This window comes from Patagioenas fasciata, chromosome 11, assembly GCF_037038585.1.
Source record: "Patagioenas fasciata isolate bPatFas1 chromosome 11, bPatFas1.hap1, whole genome shotgun sequence".
In the NCBI taxonomy this organism is placed as follows: domain Eukaryota; kingdom Metazoa; phylum Chordata; class Aves; order Columbiformes; family Columbidae; genus Patagioenas; species Patagioenas fasciata.
Window position 1 is genome coordinate 25,004,813 of NC_092530.1, and position 18,627 is coordinate 25,023,439.

The window sequence follows — 18,627 nt, forward strand, 5'->3', positions numbered from 1 at the left end:
CTGGGCCAGGCTCTGACACCCTCACCACGAACAAGTTTCTTCTCATATTTAAGTGGAACCTCCTGTGTTCCAGTTTGCACCCATTGCCCCTTGTCCTATCACTGGTTGTCACCAAGAAGAGCCTGGCTCCATCCTCCTGACACTCACCCTTTATACATTTGTAAACATTAACAAGTTGTGACTCACATTCAAGTCAGTGATTTACACTTGTGACTCCCTTTTTTCCACAGGGCAACAGGTAAGACAAGGCAGATGGGGGGTAAATGCAAAGCTGACATTATTTGAACCCTGACAACATATTGAGGAGCAACAGCACAAAGTGGGAGGAGAATCAAGCATTGAGGCAGTTTTACTAAATACATCATCACTCACTTCCCTCTACTCATAAAGATACATTAGAATCTGTGGACAGACCCCTGCCCTAAGCCAAGCTTAAAGGGCAAAGGAGAACCAATGGTGAGGGCAGTTCTGCTAAATACATGATCATGCACAGCCCTCTACTCATAGATACATTTTAATGTGCATTATAATAATATGTGATCAAAAAGAATCCATTTGACTCTTTCTCTTAAAAAGCCTTCCCAGCAGACTTGTTGACCACCTTTCTTCCCCCCACACCCTTCCAGCCAAACAAGCTGCACTACACCAAACCCCCACACAAGTGCCATTGTTCTACAGGCACATCTAATCAGTTTTAATTGCAGAGAAATTCTGCTTACAGGTACAGCACTAAAGCAGTTTATTGCCAAATATACAGAAAACAAGGCTCACTTTCAGCAGTGGAAGCACAGACCTCATTTAAACACAAAATCCAGCCAGCCAATACAAGGAATTTGAGTCTCTCCAGCTGCTGCAGCTCCTTCTGGGGTCAGCTCTTCATGGAACCAGCGCTGTAAGGACCTCAATAAAAGCTCAGCAAGTCCCACTAAACAAATGCTGCCTTCCTGGGATTTAAGCAGAATCTATCCAGGCTGCATGCAGTTACACAGCACAAACAGCACAGACTCTCAGCACAAACCCCATGCAGTCTCCTCGCACCAGACTCGGGGAAACACAGTCAGACACTGCAAAGACGGGCTTGGGAACAAACAACTGATTTTATTAAAAAAAAGAAAAAAACAAATAAAGGAACAGACACATGATTTGAGACATAGGTCCCCAAAAACCTCTTTTCTGTGCAGATTTTAGTTTAATCCTTCAAACTTGGACTCATTCAATCAAACGTGATTCGAAAACTGCGCTCTTGCTCCTTGCGGCGGCTTTCACAAACCTTTGTCACCTCTTCTACCTTTCTCTGCAACATGGCTGTGGAAGAAATAAGGGATTAATCTTAGAGTCACCCTAAACCACGATCCTCCACACATCAGCCTGCAGAAAAACACTTTGACAGTCCCTCAGATTTGACAGTGCACAAAGGAGGAGGAAATCCCAACACAAAGAACTGCAAACCCTCCAAGGCAAAGAAGATCATCTGAAAAGTATCCCGAGGCATTTGGGGACCGGCAGGCAGAATCGGAGGATGCTGGGACACATGATACTTTTTGCCACGCCAGCGTGTTGGACTTTCAGGGCACTGCATCAGACAGCAGAGCAAACCTGCCCTGAACACCAACAGCAAAGCTGCTCTGCAGCCTGACAAAAAGCAATTGTTGTTTAAAACAGTTTCCCCAATCACCTCCTGCTCTCTACCTTTGAGTTACACTAATTACAGGTGAACCACACAATCTGAAGTACGTGCACATTTTCTCGCAGGGTATCACACCGCCGTAACACGCTTTTAACTGTAAACACAGAAAGGACACTGCCATCACGCAGGGGAGCTCAGAGCACTTGCAGCCACAACACAGCTCATCTCTTATTTGCAGGTCACAGGTCTGGAAATACAAAAGCCACTGACTGATCACCACTTCAGATGCAGCTGGCATCGCAAGATAGAAAAACTCTTGGCACAAGCTGAAGCAATTTCTAATTTCATTCCAGGAATGCTCATCAGACGCTATTCAACAACGCTACAACATTATGTCAGCCTCTGGCTTGGAGACAGATATTCCAGGTGAGGTTTCATTTTGCGCAGCCTGCCAAACCCAGAATGTTCCAGTAACATAGTAAGCGACACGTTTCTCTCTGTCACTTTTCAAATATGCCAAAATGACATAAAAGCAGCAGTCTGCCTCATCATCTCCCAGATCTTGCCCAACTCAGATTGCAGCTGTACTTGTGAGAGAAGATTCAGGGTCTCTCAGGAAGAGGCAGGAGGTCACAACAAGGCTTTGTCCAAACACCTTTCACTGTGGCAGCAGCACCACCCTGCGTCCATGCCCAGCAAAGCCACTGAATTTGCCAGTAGAGGTTAACGCTAATAAGAATAAACTGCCAGAGTTGCACAAAACTGTTCAACAGGTCAGGCAAGTTAATAATAGCCACTGTGTATGGGTTCACCTAGAAAAGGTCACTGGCTGTGGGGAAACAGTCCTGGAGGTGTTCCACAGGAACCAAAATGGGTAACGTCACCTGCAGCACAGAGGTCTGAGCGCTGGGTTTGGTTTTGTTTATTTGTTTTTTCTGTGCTTTGTGGTTTTTGATACACAAAAAGAATGTTAAGGAATGCGTCCTTCCCAGACCTACCAATTTACTAGTGGCAAGAGCTAAGAGAAAACTGTATTGTGTTTCCACCATACTGCTTAAGGGCACCCAATAAACAAATTCTCCTTGCTACCAAGCTTTCCCTACTGAGCGCCATCTTCAGCTCTGCATTACATCTCAAGTTATTGCTACTGTGAATTTCCCATACTCCAAAGTTACCCCACCTGCAGATAAATGCATCCTGCTCTGTCTTACCTGGATTTGGCTTTCCTGTTCAGAGGGGAAGACGATAACATTACACACACACACCCTCACCAATTTTCCTAATGGATAGGGAAACTCCACAACACTTTACAAGCTGAAATATTTAACCTCACTTGGATAGAACAAAGCATGAGGTTTTCAAGTCCTCTGCTTTGCACTGATGTATTCCAAGCAGTGCTTTTTTTGTGAAGCACGAGCAGTTGCCAAGAATTCCTTCTTAGCAGAGGCCTTGAATGCACGTCAGGAGAATTCAACCACAGAAGGGACAGTGGGAATGAAGGTGAGAAGATTCCTCAGAGGTTTTCAGGAATGCATTTATGTCCAGAAACACAGCCATAAATGCTACATGTTTTCTGCTTACATTCCCAAAAAGCTGCAACACGATTCTCACCTGAGTTCTGATCAATCCACTGCAATGAATCCATGTGCGCATTCAAGATTTTACAGATCTGCTGAAGCTGAGTGGAAAGAAATGGTGCGAGTTATTTGTTAAAGCACACAAAAACTAAGCGCAGTAAAAGACATCCTGCCTGTCCCTGCCTTTGGAACAGGATGCAACCAACTTTCTCAGAGGTGCAGCTCCACTAACTTGGCAGCTGCTTTCCCAGGGAAACCTGTGCAGCAACTCTGTTGTTCCACTTCTCTTTACTGTCAAGAAAACAGACTGGCGTAAAGTACATGTCTGTGGCTTCGGCTTATTCCAGTTCAGACCTAGGAACCACCACAAGATTGAGCACCTTAGGGGCTTGAGGTGGCAGAAGTAAAAAGGAACAGAAAAAAAAAACTGAGTCTGAAACACTGACAGGAAATTTTTACTGAAAAAAAACTTCTCAGTAAAGCCACCAGGAGCATCAAGATCAATTTAATGCACATGAGAAAGTGCTGGTAGTTCAGATCTTGGTTTCATGAGGATACAAAAGTAGCGTAAGCATAAAGAATCAACAGTTATAGAGGGTGTTCTGAACAAAATCTAGATTTGCCACAAGATACATACAAGCAGTGGGGCACTTGGCTGGATCAGTGTTCAGAAATGCCTCCGAAACAAGGTAAAAATTAGACCACGAGCAAATAACAACAGTTCATACCAGAATGAGACACTCTGGAAACTATTAACAGAACTGCAGAGTAAGGAGGTGAGTCAGGCTAACACATGCTGTGGTAGAATGCAAGTTTTACCACAAGAGAAACAACCCAAGGATGAAACAAAATACCCTTCCAAGGATGAAACCACAAGCAGCACAGCATCCATGAGGGGAGAAACGAAGAGTGAAAACTGTTTAAGTATCTTTTGCCGCTTTACCCACGTATTTAAAAAAAAAAGAAAAAGCTTGGATTTACCGGGTCACTGGTGTCTGCCGGGCCTCCTGATGTATTCAAGTGCTCAATTATGTCCTTCAGATCTTGTGCCATATGTTTCAACTGAGCATCTATGTTTTCAGCCAGTTTATAGCTGCAAAATGAATGGGACTCAAGGTCAGAATATTTAAGTGAACTTCAGAAGATCTGCTCCCAGTCACACCAACCCTGGACAATCACAACCAGCTTCTGCACCTTTCCACTGATGCTGGCAGACACATGGGGACAGCACCATAAGAGACACTGTGTCACGCACGTGAAGTAACTGCTGACCTCTTCCTCTCCTGACAGACACACAGAGACACACAGGCAACACTGTGGAGACTTTCTGGAAGGTTTGGTCAGGACTGAAGGAACCAACTCATCCAGATTCTTCAACGTTTATCTCTCTCAAACCCAACATTTGTTTCATTACCCTGCTAGGATTTAAGACTTAAGACTTGCAAGGGTGCTTGAGCCACACACAGTGCTTGCTGCTCTCAGCACTTCTAGCACTAAAGAATCACTGATTTTCAGAGACTATGCAAAATTAGTAACCTTTTCCCACACAGCTCATCAGACCAGCATCCAAAGAGCTTTACATGCTGATTCAAGGGCTTCCAGTCCCCATGACCCTGTTTCTAACATGCAAAATCTAAGCTGCCATAAATAAAGCAAGACCCCATGTGTGACAAATGCCACTGATTGATCAATATTGTCACACAGCCCATTTCTACTTCTTGCTGACCGATCACCACCACATTCCTCTGCTCAGCACACGTCCCAAGCCCATTTTTCTCTTACGTCCTCTCCCGTTCTTCATCTGCATGTTGCAAGTAGATCGTCCCGCTCTGTTCCTTCACAGACTCCTCCAGAGGGGTCAACAAGTCTTCAAGCTCTTTCTGCTGTGACAGAATGAAGTCTAGTTCCTGATCCAGTCTGAAAAGAGAGACTGTCAGCTACCCCACTCACAGGTTATACGCATTCTAGATCTGCCACACAAGAACATTTGGGTTCTTTTTTGCATCACTTCAAGGCTTCAGACTTCCATACCTCTTCTGATCAAGCTTCACTTTCTCTACTTCTCTGTGTAATGACGTAATCTGGAAACAGAGGACACTCAATTACACTACAAAACCTCAAATGTCAACTCAAAAAAGAAGGGTGATGGAACAGAAAAAGACAGCACCATACAAATGTCTACTAGAAGTAAGCAATGGTTACAGGAAGATACACAGTCCAAAAATTGAATCATGGAGGATTTGCTATCAAATTTTCACCCCAATATATGTCTTGCTGCATCTGTAACAGCAAAGGCCTTTACGGATCTCAGCAAGCACAGCGAGTTTACACAGGACGTCACCTGACCTTCTCGCCATTCTCTATCAGCATCCGGTCCCAGGCGTTGACCTGCGTGGCTTGATGGAGAAAGTGTTTCTCTTGGTCTTCCAATTCCAGACTCCACTTGTTGATCAGACTCTCCAGCTGGGCATACGTCATCACTGGAGGCGCGCTGAGAGGAAGCGTCGGACAGTACAGAACACCAGATCAGAACCCAAAATACAAACAACATTCATCCCCCCTTCTGACACCACACACCAGCATCAACACCGCGCCTCTTGCCCCAGGCGGGCAACAGTCAGTTACAACAAAACACTCACCTGGCTGTTGTTGCGGTTATGGCAGCTGTAGAAGTCCCCACTGCAGTGGCACTGGTTGTACTTAACGGCTTCAGATTCAAAGCAAAGCCAGAAGCAGAAGTGGTGCCTGAAAGAAGAGATTCAAGTCAACCAACGCAACAGGACACAGCTGCTACAGAACACAACATCTCCAACATACACTTCCAAAGGGACCTATTTGAGCTCATAGAGCACTGTGCTTGGAGGGATCAAAAGCAAATCCCGTGTCTGTCAAGACGGGAATGAAGCACAACTTGACACAGAAGTACTGCCCTGTAAATGCCTGACTGGCAGCTCCAGGAAAATGAGGAATTGGCTCCCTCTGCTGTGGCCAGGATCTCACAAGTCATGAGTGACTGTGTGTTTGGGGAGATGGAAACGAGGATCAGAGACAGAAAGACCACGTTATTTCAGCATCCAGTTCTTACTTGTGGCACTGCTGGTTGTGGTAGCAGCTGTTGTTCCAGGAACTTTTAATCCAAATCCAAGCGTTCCAAGACTGGCTGTCCCAGTGGAAGGGGCACCAACTGTCAACAGAAGACAACATGCTTAGAAGCATTCTTAAACTCTAATATTAAAGGTCAGCTTTGGAACTAGAGTAGTAATGCAAGCATTATAGAGGTAGTAAAATACAATTTTTAGGCTGGTATAAATCACATCTAAACACTGCAGCTGGTTAGTTAAAAGTAATCAGTGTGACTTTAACGTTAAACTTGTGAAAGTCTCTGGCAAGAGCTGCTTATATTCAGACAGCATTATGTATGGAATTGTTGTCTAAACTATGGTAACCTTTGACATTTACTGTAGACAACGTGTCCATAATCAAAGCAAACGGAAGCGTTGACATCTCATTGCACGTTGAGAAAGCAAGCTGTTGGGACTCTCTTCAAAACTTGGCCACAGCCTTAAAGCTCTCAGAAAACATACAGTATTTCCTGCCATAAAAGTAACTTTTGCAAGAGGAAACTTGCCAATTAGTGCCAGAGGAACTTGCAATCATACATCTGTGTGAATACTTGTTTTTGGCACACAGCATCTCTACTGTCATGGGCCACAGTTCTTAACAGATTGTGAACACCTAGTGCAAGAGTCAAAGGCAGATGCAACAGACTCAAGGTACTGGGTTCTGGAGGACAGTGGCTAAAACTTCACTAGAAAACTCAGTTGTAGCGATACCACTCAGAAGAAATTAAAAATTCACTGCCTCGTGTAGGTTGCACACTGTGAATCTACTTTGGTTTGAAAAAAAATAAACCCTCCATGCCCCTCCACGGAAGAGATTTTGCCAGAAATCACAAAGACAGGAGGTGGCAAACAGCGAGAAGACCCGGCCTTTTGAATTCTCCTGTACTATCCCAGCAGCTGAAGCTCCACTACTGACAGGTAGAACCAACCACCACGTGCTGCTTGCTCACTCTGAATCTGAAGTGTGCTGGTTTTGAAGAGCAGCTAAGGTCTCGGAGCATGTCAAGTTTGGGAAAAAGGAGGCTGAGGGGTGACCGTATTCCTCTCCACAGCTTCCTGAGGAGGTTACATGGAGAAAGACATGCTGATCTCTTCTCCCTGGTATCCACTGACAGGACACCTTGGAATGATTCAAAGCTGCACCAGGGAAGGTTCAGACAGGGAATTAGGAAGCATTTCTTTACAGAGAGGTGGGTCAAACACCAGAACAGGCTTCCTAGAGAGGAGTCAATGACCCAAGCCTGTCAGTGTTTAACAGGCATTTCGACAATGCCCTTAACAACATGTTTTTACATTCAGTGAACCCTGAAATGGTTGATCAGTTGGACTAGAAGATGGTTGTAGGTCCCTTCCAACTGAAAAATATTCTATTATTGCTTTGAAAAAAGTCTTGTGCACCTCAGCACTGAAGAAAGTTTGCCAGAAATCACTAAGGGGGAATGTGGCCAGCACCGAGAAAACCCAGCTTCTTGAATTCTCCCATATTACCCCAGCACCTGCAGCTCCACCACTGACAGGTACCACCAACCATGTGCTGCTCATTTATTCCCCCAACAGATAAAACCTCTACAGTGTGACTCACGTGAGAGCCCTGTGGTGGTAGATGACGTCGGTGCTGAGGAACTCGCTACAGATGCAAACAACGTAGGCCCCGTTGAACCAAGGATGGAGGTTGTGGTGGTAGCGGCAGTCGTAGCAGCCGTGGTTGTTACTGCAAACAGAAAAGGCATAGACCCTGTACAATGGTGCTGGGAACATAATACAAATCTGCCTATCTTCACCAGTTCTTATTCTAGCTCATATCTCTTTTCTGATGAGCCCTTTAAACCCGTGGCTCCTTTCCACTACGCTCCAGCAACAAGTACAGAACAGAATTTGGCACATGGGATGCAATAAGGTCAATGGCTCTATAAACAATCAGAGATTACTGATGCCACAGCAAATTCACAGTAACAAACGCTTTTAGCCCATTGCCAGGCTCAGTTTAGAAAACTGTGCCCAGAAGGACCGCAGATTCACTACATCTTGAGTAATTATTCCCTAAAATCATTCCTACCTCCAAGCTTGGTTCCAAAGGACAGAGCGGGTCCCTGGCTGGTACTCGCGGTCAGTGTTGCTGTGGGTGCACTAGTGGCTGCTGTTGAAGTCAATGACCCAAAGTTTAGACCTGGAACAAGTAACATGAGTAAAAAGATAAGATAAACCTTTTACTAAAGAAACACTGTATGGTCACTTATCACTGAAGACCCTGCATAAGCACATCAGAAAAATCACTGATTGTAGCCACCCGCTCCATTCCCCTGCAGCAGAAGCAGGAGGCTGCAGAACCTCCACACCAACCCAGCTGCCCTCCCTGCCCACAACTCCAGCCGCCCTTTCAAACCCTGGCCCCCACCTGCCGACTGTCCCCCAAGGCTGAAGGGGGCTGTTGACTGGGTCACAGCTCCTGAGGTGGCCGCGGTGGTGGCAGCAGCTGCAGTTCCAAAGGTCAGCCCTGAGGGTGCTGCTTGCGGAGCTGCTGTGCCGATGTTGAAGCCGGTTGTTCCGGTCTGAGTTGTGGTACCGCTGGAAAACGTGAACCCTCCAGTCGTGCCCGACTGAGCGGTGGTGCTGCTGGTGCTGCCAGCAGATCCAAACACAAAGCCAGAAGGGGCTGCTGCTTGACTTGAGGGCACACTCGTTGGTGCAGAGCTACCAAACCCAAAGCCTCCCGTGATGCCAGTGGCTGGAGCTGCCGTGCTGCCTCCAAACGTCAGTTTTGGTGTGTTCGCCCTACAGAAGAAACGCAAAGAAGACAACCCGTTTGAGACAAACATCCAGTCAAGCGCTGCACAAGCTTTCTCACAGACCCTTTGCGGGCAGCAGGAACCACCTTTCAATAAGACCTGCACTCGACTGGGTTAACCTTTTCATTTAGACAAAGGCTGTATTGTGACTCCTGTCATCCCCAGGCCTCTGTTAACTCCCTTTATACTGACTCCCCCTTAATTACCTGCATCCCCCCAGGCACCACAAGACATTTACAGCAGTGTATGTGAAGCTGCTTATTCTGTCAGCTCCTAAGTACCCTTTGCACTTCCTCTACATAAGACTATCATTGCCAACTGACTGTTACTGCTGGTCCCCATGCGAACTCCCTTCTCACTGCTCCCATCTCACAAGCTTCAGCAACAGCAATCATGAAAAATCACCCCAAAGCTTACAGCCTGGCCTAACAACAGAACAATCCCACCTGGCTGAAGGAACATTCTAAGCACTCTAGACTTGCATCAGAAAAGACACTTTATGCTTAGATGTAAAGTTCCATCATTTCTTCATGCAGGCATCAAGAACCCAGCTGAACCTGCTTTAGCAGACAGATGACACTACATGATCTCTACAGGCCCCTTCCAAACCAAATCATTCGGTGGTTCTGTGAGTCACAGACTGAAGCATGGAACAGCCTGTTCTTAGAGCCATTCTGAAAAGATTCAGAAATTACAAATAACGGTTCTCACTCAACACTTTCCCCACGTCCAGCAGGAGCTCTAAAGCACAAGCGCAATAGGTTCATCCCCTAAGAGCCACACGCAGAGCCCTCCCGAGCAATGGCTGAACGGACATCATCTGCTCGTCCTCCCCCGCTCCGGGGCCGCTCGGCACCGCCCACACCCCCGCACGACCCCGGCCTCTCACCCCAGCTGGAACGCGTTCGCGGCCGGAGCCGCCGAGGCCGGGGCCGGCGTCCCGAAGCTGAAGCCGCCAGCGGGCTGCGCGGCGGGGCCCGGCGTGCTGAAGGAGAAGGGCCCGGCGGGCTGGCTGCTGGTGGGCGCCTGGGCCGCGCTGCCGAAGCTGAAGCCGCCCTGGGCGGCGGGCGTGGAGAACGAGAAGCCGGTCGTGGCCGCGGTGGCGGCCGTCTTCGGCGTGCCGAACGTGAAGCTGCCTCCCGCCGCGCCCGACCCGAAGTTGAACTGGCTCATGGCGGCTGCGGGCACACGGACCGGGGCCGACGGCCGCGGTGGCTCCGCTCCCACGGGCCACAGAGCGCCGCGCTCGCGCGCGCTGATGACGCTCTTACCATCCGCCCCTCTCCCGCGCCTCGCCAACCACCGGCCGGATCTTCCTGCTCTACACAGCTATTGGCTGGTCCTGCCGCCGCTCCAGGGCGAGCCGCTCGGATTGGCCGGTGAGTCGGGGCGGGGCAGCGGCGCCCGTTGCCGTGGTGACGGGGACGCGGCTGCTAGCGGCCCCGGGTGGGCCCTGAGGTTCCGGAGCGGTTGTTTGGCCAGAGCGGCTGCTCGAACCCGGTGCGTCTGTGGGGACGGGGCTGCCCCGCTGCCCGTAAGGCAGGGCCAGGAGCCGCTCCGCAGCCTGGAAGCAGAGCCCTGGGGAGGCCGAGTTTCACTGACGCTGTGGTTCCCTTGACCCGCAGGTTGGGCCGGGTCTGGGTCCGGCCTAAGCTTCCTGAAGTGAGGGAGGAGATAGGTAAAGGACCATGCGGAAATCTCTGTCCTAAGCCAAGCTTAAAGGGCAAAGAAGAATTAATAGTGAGGGTAGTTCTCCTAAATATATGACATGCACTTCCCTCTACTTGTAAAGATACCTTTTAATGTGCATCATAATCACATGTGATCAAAAAGAAACAATGTGACTCCCTCTCTTAAAAAGCCTTCCCAGCAGACTTGTTGACCACCCTTTTCCCCCCCACACCCTTTCAGCCAAACAAGCTGCACTACACCAAACCCCCACACAAGTGCCATTGTTCTACAGGCACATCTAATCAGTTTTAATTGCAGAGAAATTCTGCTTACAGGTACAGCACTAAAGCAGTTTATTGCCAAACATACAGAAAACAAGGCTCACTTTCAGCAGTGGAAGCACAGACCTCATTTAAACACAAAATCCAGCCAGCCAATACAAGGAGTTTGAGTCTCTCCAGCTGCTGCAGCTCCTTCTGGGGTCAGCTCTTCTTCAAACCAGCGCTGTAAGGACCTCAATAAAAGCTTAGTAAGTCCCACTACACAAAGTCCAGTTACTTTTAAGCACCAGAGAGCTCAGCTGCAGAGTCACATATACAAATGCTGCCTTCCTGGGATTTAAGCAGAATCTGTCCAGGCTGCATGCAGTTACACAGCACAAACAGCACACTCTCAGCACAAACCCCATGCAGTCTCCTCACACCAGACGGGGGGAAACACAGTCAGACACTGCAAAGACCGGCTTGGGAACAAACAACTGATTTTATTAAAAAAAGAAAAGAAAAAAACACAGACAGGATTTGAGAGACAGGTTCCCAGAAACCTCTTTTCTGTGAAGATTTTAGTTTAATCCTTCAAACTTGGACTCATTCAATCAAACGTGATTCGAAAACTGCGCTCTTGCTCCTTGCGGCGGCTTTCACAAACCTTTGTCACCTCTTCTACCTTTCTCTGCAACACAGCTGTGGGAGAATCAAGAGATTAATCTTAGAGTCACCCTAAACCACGATCCTCCACACATCAGCCTGCAGAAAAACACTTTGACAGTCCCTCAGATTTGACAGTGCACAAAGGAGGAGGAAATCCCAACACAAAGAACTGCAAACCCTCCAAGGCAAAGATGATCATCTGAAAAGCATCCCGAGGCATTTGGGGCTTACTTCAAAATTGTACTGGTTTTCCACCATACTGCTTAAGGGCACAGAGTAAGAGGAATTCTCTTTGCTATCAAGTTTTCCGTACTGAGCACCATCTTCAGCTCTGCATTACATCTCAAGTTATTGCTACTGTGAATTTCCCATACTCCAAAGTTACCCCACCTGCAGATAAATGCATCCTGCTCTGTCTTACCTGGATTTGGCTTTCCTGTTCAGAGAGGAAGATGATAACACTACACACACACCCCCTCACCAGTTTTCCTAATCGATAGGGAAACTCCACAACATTTCACAAGCTGAAACATTTAACCTCACTTGGACAGAACAAACCATGAGGTTTTCAAGTCCTCTGCTTTGCACTGATGTATTCCAAGCAGTGCTTTTTTTGTGAAGCACAAGCAGTTGCCAAGAATTCCTTCTTAGCAGAGGCCTTGAATGGACATCAGGAGAATTCAGCCACAGAAGGGACAGTGGGAATGAAGGTGAGAAGATTCCTCAGAGATTTTCAGGAATGCATTTATGTCCAGAAACACAGCCATAAATGCTACATGTTTTCTGCTTACATTCCCAAAAAGCTGCAACACGACTCTCACCTGAGTTCTGGTCAATCCACTGCAATGAATCCATGTGCGCATTCAAGATTTTACAGATCTGCTGAAGCTGAGTGGAAAGAAATGGTACAAGTCTTTTGTTAAAGCACACAAAAACTAAGAGCAGTACAAGAGTGTACAAAAAAATACCCTTCCAAGAACAAAACTACAAGCAGTGGTAGTACCCAAGAGGGGACACAAAGAGTTTCAACTGCTCAAATATGTTTTGTCGCCTTATGCACACACGGTTGGGCTTACTGGATCACTCGTGTCTGCTGGACCTCTTGATGTATTCAAGTGCTCAGTGATATCCTTCAGATCTTGCGCCATACGCTTCAACTGAGCATCTATGTTTTCAGCCAGTTTATAGCTGCAAAATAAATGGGAATCAAGGTCAGAATATTTAAGTGAACTTCAGAAGATCTGCTCCCAGTCACACCAACCCTGGGCAATCACAACCAGGTTCTGCACCTTTCCACTGATGCTGGCAGACACATGGGGACAGCACCATGAGAGACACTGTGTCACGCACGTGAAGTAACTGCTGATCTCTTCCTCTCCTGACAGACACACAGAGACACACAGATAATACTGTGGAGACTTTCTGGAAGGTTTGGTCAGGACTGAAGGAACCAACTCATCCAGATTCTTCAACATTTATCTCTCCCAAACCCAACATTTGTTTAATTACCCTGCTAGGATTTAAAGCTTAAGACTTGCAAGGGTGCTTGAGCCACACACAGTGCTTGCTGCTCTCAGCACTTCTAGCACTAAAGAATCACTGATTTTCAGAGACTATGCAAAATTAGTAACCTTTTCCCACACAGCTCATCAGACCAGCATCCAAAGAGCTTCGCATGCTGATTCAAGGGCTTCCAGTCCCCATTACCCTGTTTCTAACATGTAAAATCTAAGCTGCCATAAATAAAACAAGACCACATGTGTGACAAATGCCACTGATAGATCAATATTGTCACACAGCCCATTTCTACTTCTTGCTGACCGATCACCACCACATTCCTCTGCTCAGCACACGTCCCAAGCCCATTTTTCTCTTACGTCCTCTCCCGTTCTTCATCCGCATGCTGCAAGTAGATCGTCCCGCTCTGTTCCTTCACAGACTCCTCCAGAGGGGTCAACAAGTCTTCAAGCTCTTTCTGCTGTGACAGAATGAAGTCTAGTTCCTGATCCAGTCTGAAAAGAGAGACTGTCAGCTACCCCACTCACAGGTTATATGCATTCTAGATCTGCCACACCACCACAGAAGAACATTTGGGTTTTTTTTGCATCACTTCAAGGCTTCAGACTTTCATACCTCTTCTGATCCAGCTTTACTTTCTCTACTTCTCTGTGTAATGACGTAATCTGGAAACAGAAGACACTCAATTACACTATGAAAACTCAAATGTCAACTCAAAAGCAGTAAGCCACACCATACAAATGTCTACTAGAAGCAAAAAATAGCCACAGGAAGATTTACAGACCAAAAACTGAATCATGGAAGAGTGGCTACGAAAGTGCTACCCTAAGATAACTTATCATCGTGTAAACTCCCATAACAGATTACCAGCCTTCAATGCCTACAGAGCAGGGCAGACATACAGGGAGACTTTCACAAGCATCCAGACATAATTCACATCTATTTTTTTTTTTTTTCTTAACCAGTAGAATGCCCCCCTGGATGTCTTGCTGCATCTGTAACAGCAAAGGCCTTTACGGATCTCAGCAAGCACAGCGAGTTTACACAGGACGTCACCTGACCTTCTCGCCATTCTCTATCAGCATCCGGTCCCAGGCGTTGACCTGCGTGGCTTGATGGAGAAAGTGTTTCTCTTGGTCTTCCAATTCCAGACTCCACTTGTTGATCAGACTCTCCAGCTGGGCATACGTCATCACTGGAGGCGCGCTGAGAGGAAGCGTCGGACAGTACAGAACACCAGATCAGAACCCAAAATACAAACAACATTCATTCCCCCTTCTGACACCACACACCAGCACCAACACTGCGCCTCTTTCCCCAGTTGGGAAACAGTCAGTTACAACAAAACACTCACCTGGCTGTTGTTGCGGTTATGGCAGCTGTAGAAGTCCCCACTGCAGTGGCACTGGTTGTACTTAACGGCTTCAGATTCAAAGCAAAGCCAGAAGCAGAAGTGGTGCCTGAAAGAAGAGATTCAAGTCAACCAACACAACAGGACACAGCTGCTACAGAACACATCATCTCCAACATACACTTCCAAAGGGACCTATTTTAGCTCATAGAGCACTGTGCTTGGAGGGATCAAAAGCAAATCCCACGTCTGTCAAGATGGGAATGAAGCACAACTTGACACAGAAGTACTGCCCTGTAAATGCCTGACTGGCAGCTCCAGGAAAATGAGGAATTGGCTCCCTCTGCTGTGGCCAGGATCGCACAAGTCATGAGTGACTGTGTGTTTGGGGAGATGGAAAATGAGGATCAGAGAGGGAAAGACCACGTTATTTCAGCATCCAGTTCTTACTCGTGGCAGTGCTGGTTGTGGTAGCAGCTGTTGTTCCAGGAACTTTTAATCCAAATCCAAGCGTTCCAAGACTGGCTGTCCCAGTGGAAGGGGCACCAACTGTCAATAGAAGACAGCATTAGGAGATTGCATAACTTATTAAATACAGTGTCCCACCTAGCCTACTCACCCATCTCCACCTGATCTCTATTTCTATTAACCAGAACCACTCCACATACAACAGGAAAAAGGGCAGAGTGCAGGTATAAAAGAGCCAGAACACTCTGCCATTCTTCCAGGCGACTTTATCAACCCAGTCACCCAGCTACTATCACTTCACTTTAACCATTTTGAACTCTCCAACATGTAACTGCTACCAAATGCTAAAATAAGCAAAGAGTACCGGACACATACAGGCAGGAAACGCAATCTCACCATGAGTCTATTTGTAAAGCAACACAATTGCATGTACTACAGGAAACACACTGCTCACATCTCACTTCCATGGAAACAACCCTCCTGTTCTCTTTTACAAAGAAGTTTTCAGACATCCTGATAAGCAGAAAATGCCGACTAGCTTAGAAGCATTCTGGAAACAAGATTAAGGTCAGCTTTGGAACCAGAGTACCAATGCTCGCATTGCAGAGCTAGTAAAAATACAAACTTTTAGGCTGGGATATATGACATCTACTAATTGCCACCACTTAGTTAAAAGTAATAGGTGTGGCTTTAACATAAAACTTGTTAAGGTCCTTGGGAACAGCTACCTATATTTCCAGAGCTAGGTGCTAGGCAGCATCAGGTATGGAATAATTGTCTTAATTCCAGTAAACAATGACACTCACTGTAGCTAGTGTCATCATAATCAAAGCAAATTGAAGCTAAACCCACTCCATTTTAGATTCAGAGTTGGCAAGTAACATGCGCTTTGGTTACAACAGAACCCTCCATGCCTCGCCATTGAAGAAAGTTTGACAGAAATCACTAAGAGGGAACGTGGTCAGCATTGAGAAAAACCCAGCTTCTTGAATTCTCCCATATTACCCCAGCACCTGCAGCTCTCACTGTCAGGTACCACCAACCATGCGCTGCTCATTTATTCCCCCAACAGATAAAACCTCTACAGTGTGACTCACGTGAGAGCCCTGTGGTGGTAGATGACGTCGGTGCTGAAGAACTCGCTACAGATGCAAACAACGCAGGCCCAGTTGAACCAAGGATGGAGGTTGTGGTGGTAGCGGCAGTCGTAGCAGCCGTGGTTGTTACTGCAAACAGAAAAAAACATAGACCCTGTACAATGGTGCTGGGAACATAATACAAATCTGCCTATCATCACCAGTTCTTATTCTATCTCCTATCTCCTTTCCGATGAACCCTTTAAACCCGTGGCTCCTTTCCACTACGCTCCAGCAACAAGTACAGAACAGAATTTGGCACATGAGACGCAATTAAAAAAAACACAGGACACTAAGTTCAATGGCTCTATAAACAGTCAGAGATTACTGATGCCACAGCAAATTCACAGTAACAAACGCTTTTAGCCCATTGTCAGGCTCAGTTTAGAAAACTGTGCCCAGAAGGACCACAGATTCACTACATCTTGAGTAATTATTCCCTAAAATCATTCCTACCTCCAAGCTTGGTTCCAAAGGACAGAGCGGGTCCCTGGCTGGTACTCGCGGTCAGTGTTGCTGTGGGTGCACTAGTGGCTGCTGTTGAAGTCAATGACCCAAAGTTTAGACCTGGAACAAGTAACATGAGTAAAAAGATAAGATAAACCTTTCACTACAGAAACACTGTATTGTCACTTATCACTGAAGACCCTGCATAAGCACATCAGAAAAATCACAGATGGCAGCCACCTGCTCCATTTTTCCCCAGCAGAAGCAGGAGGCTGCAGAACGTCCACACCAACCCAGCTGCCCTCCCTGCCCACAACTCCAGCAGCCCTTTCAAGCCCTGGCCCCCACCTGCCGACTGTCCCCCAAGGCTGAAGGGGGCTGTTGACTGGGTCACAGCTCCTGAGGTGGCCACGGTGGTGGCAGCAGCTGCAGTTCCAAAGGTCAGCCCTGAGGGTGCTGCTTGCGGAGCTGCTGTGCCGATGTTGAAGCCGGTTGTTCCTGCCTGAGTTGCGGTACCGCTGGAAAACGTGAACCCTCCAGTCGTGCCCGACTGAGCGGTGGTGCTGCTGGTGCTGCCAGCAGATCCAAACACAAAGCCAGAAGGGGCTGCTGCTTGACTTGAGGGCACACTCGTTGGTGCAGAGCTACCAAACCCAAAGCCTCCCGTGATGCCAGTGGCTGGAGTTGCCGTGCTGCCTCCAAACGTCAGTTTTGGTGTGTTCGCCCTACAGAAGAAATGCAAAGAAGACAACCCGTTTGAGACAAACATCAAGTCAAGCGCTGCGCAAGCTTTCTCACAGACCCTTTGCGGGCAGCAGGAACCACCTTTCAATAAGACCTGCACTCGACTGGGTTAACCTTTTCATTTAGACAAAGGCTGTATTGTGACTCCTGTCATCCCCAGGCCTCTGTTAACTCCCTTTATACTGACTCCCCCTTAATTACCTGCATCCCCCCAGGCACCAGAAGACATTTACAGCAGTGTATGTGAAGCTGCTTATTCTGTCAGCTCCTAAGTACCCTTTGCACTTCCTCTACATAAGACTATCATTGCCAACTGACTGTTACTGCTGGTCCCCATGCGAACTCCCTTCTCACTGCTCCCATCTCACAAGCTTCAGCAACAGCAGTCATGAAAAATCACCCCAAAGCTTACAGCCTGGCCTAACAACAGAACAATCCCACCTGGCTGAAGGAACATTCTAAGCACTCTAGACTTGCATCAGAAAAGACACTTTATGCTTAGATGCAAAGTTCCATCATTTCTTCATGCAGGCATCAAGAACCCAGCTGAACCTGCTTTAGCAGACAGATGACACTACATGATCTCTACAGGCCCCTTCCAAACCAAATCATTCTGTGGTTCTGTGAGTCACAGACTGAAGCATGGAACAGCCTGTTCTTAGAGCCATTCTGAAAAGATTCAGAAATTACAAATAACAGTTCTCACTCAACACTATCCCCACGTCTAGCAGGAGCTCTAAAGCACCAGAACAACAGGTTCATCCCCTAAGAGCCACACGCAGAGCCCCTCCCGAGCAATGGCTGAACGGATATCATCTGCTCGTCCTCCCCCGCTCCGGGGCCGCTCGGCACCGCCAACACCCCCGCACGACCCCGGCCTCTCACCCCAGCTGGAACGCGTTCGCGGCCGGAGCCGCCGAGGCCGGGGCCGGCGTCCCGAAGCTGAAGCCGCCAGCGGGCTGCGCGGCGGGGCCCGGCGTGCTGAAGGAGAAGGGCCCGGCGGGCTGGCTGCTGGCGGGCGCCTGGGCCGCGCTGCCGAAGCTGAAGCCGCCCTGGGCGGCGGGCGTGGAGAACGAGAAGCCGGTCGTGGCCGCGGTGGCGGCCGTCTTCGGCGTGCCGAACGTGAAGCTCCCTCCCGCCGCGCCCGACCCGAAGTTGAACTGGCTCATGGCGGCTGCGGGCACACGGACCGGGGCCGACGGCCGCGGTGGCTCCGTTCCCACAGGCCACAGAGCGCCGCGCTCGCGCGCG

General features: G+C 47.9%; 2 protein-coding genes across 2 annotated transcripts; both read right to left on the reverse strand.

Moving 5' to 3' along the window:
- Positions 1-1,078: 1,078 nt before the first annotated feature.
- Positions 1,079-10,383, reverse strand: LOC136106162 (nuclear pore glycoprotein p62-like). Its single transcript, XM_065846302.2, has 12 exons — positions 10,002-10,383; positions 8,722-9,098; positions 8,383-8,493; positions 7,909-8,037; positions 6,290-6,388; positions 5,844-5,949; positions 5,551-5,695; positions 5,236-5,285; positions 4,987-5,121; positions 4,186-4,297; positions 3,239-3,305; positions 1,079-1,305 (listed from the first exon to the last, which is right to left on the reverse strand). The coding sequence occupies exons 1-12, from the start codon at positions 10,283-10,285 to the stop codon at positions 1,214-1,216; spliced, it is 1,707 nt and encodes a 568-aa protein (XP_065702374.1). The 5' UTR covers positions 10,286-10,383; the 3' UTR covers positions 1,079-1,213.
- Positions 10,384-11,526: 1,143 nt separating this feature from the next.
- Positions 11,527-18,615, reverse strand: LOC136106163 (nuclear pore glycoprotein p62-like). Its single transcript, XM_065846303.1, has 12 exons — positions 18,262-18,615; positions 16,981-17,357; positions 16,642-16,752; positions 16,147-16,275; positions 15,032-15,130; positions 14,585-14,690; positions 14,292-14,436; positions 13,846-13,895; positions 13,590-13,724; positions 12,789-12,900; positions 12,534-12,600; positions 11,527-11,745 (listed from the first exon to the last, which is right to left on the reverse strand). The coding sequence occupies exons 1-12, from the start codon at positions 18,543-18,545 to the stop codon at positions 11,654-11,656; spliced, it is 1,707 nt and encodes a 568-aa protein (XP_065702375.1). The 5' UTR covers positions 18,546-18,615; the 3' UTR covers positions 11,527-11,653.
- Positions 18,616-18,627: the final 12 nt, after the last annotated feature.

What these genes read in the sequence shown, in the direction of transcription:
- LOC136106162 (XM_065846302.2), bottom strand. Translation starts at nt 10,285, where the DNA reads ATGAGCCAGTTCAACTTCGGGTCGGGCGCGGCGGGAGGCAGCTTCACG. An exon ending in CCTTGGGGGACAGTCGGCAG is followed by an intron (nt 8,494 to 8,721) that starts GTGGGGGCCAGG and finishes TACTTGTTCCAG; the next exon opens with GTCTAAACTTTGGGTCATTG. An exon ending in CTTTGGAACCAAGCTTGGAG is followed by an intron (nt 8,038 to 8,382) that starts GTAGGAATGATT and finishes TTCTGTTTGCAG; the next exon opens with TAACAACCACGGCTGCTACG.
- LOC136106163 (XM_065846303.1), bottom strand. Translation starts at nt 18,545, where the DNA reads ATGAGCCAGTTCAACTTCGGGTCGGGCGCGGCGGGAGGGAGCTTCACG. An exon ending in TGATAGAGAATGGCGAGAAG is followed by an intron (nt 13,896 to 14,291) that starts GTCAGGTGACGT and finishes TTCTGTTTCCAG; the next exon opens with ATTACGTCATTACACAGAGA. An exon ending in GTGGATTGACCAGAACTCAG is followed by an intron (nt 11,746 to 12,533) that starts GTGAGAGTCGTG and finishes ATTCTCCCACAG; the next exon opens with CTGTGTTGCAGAGAAAGGTA.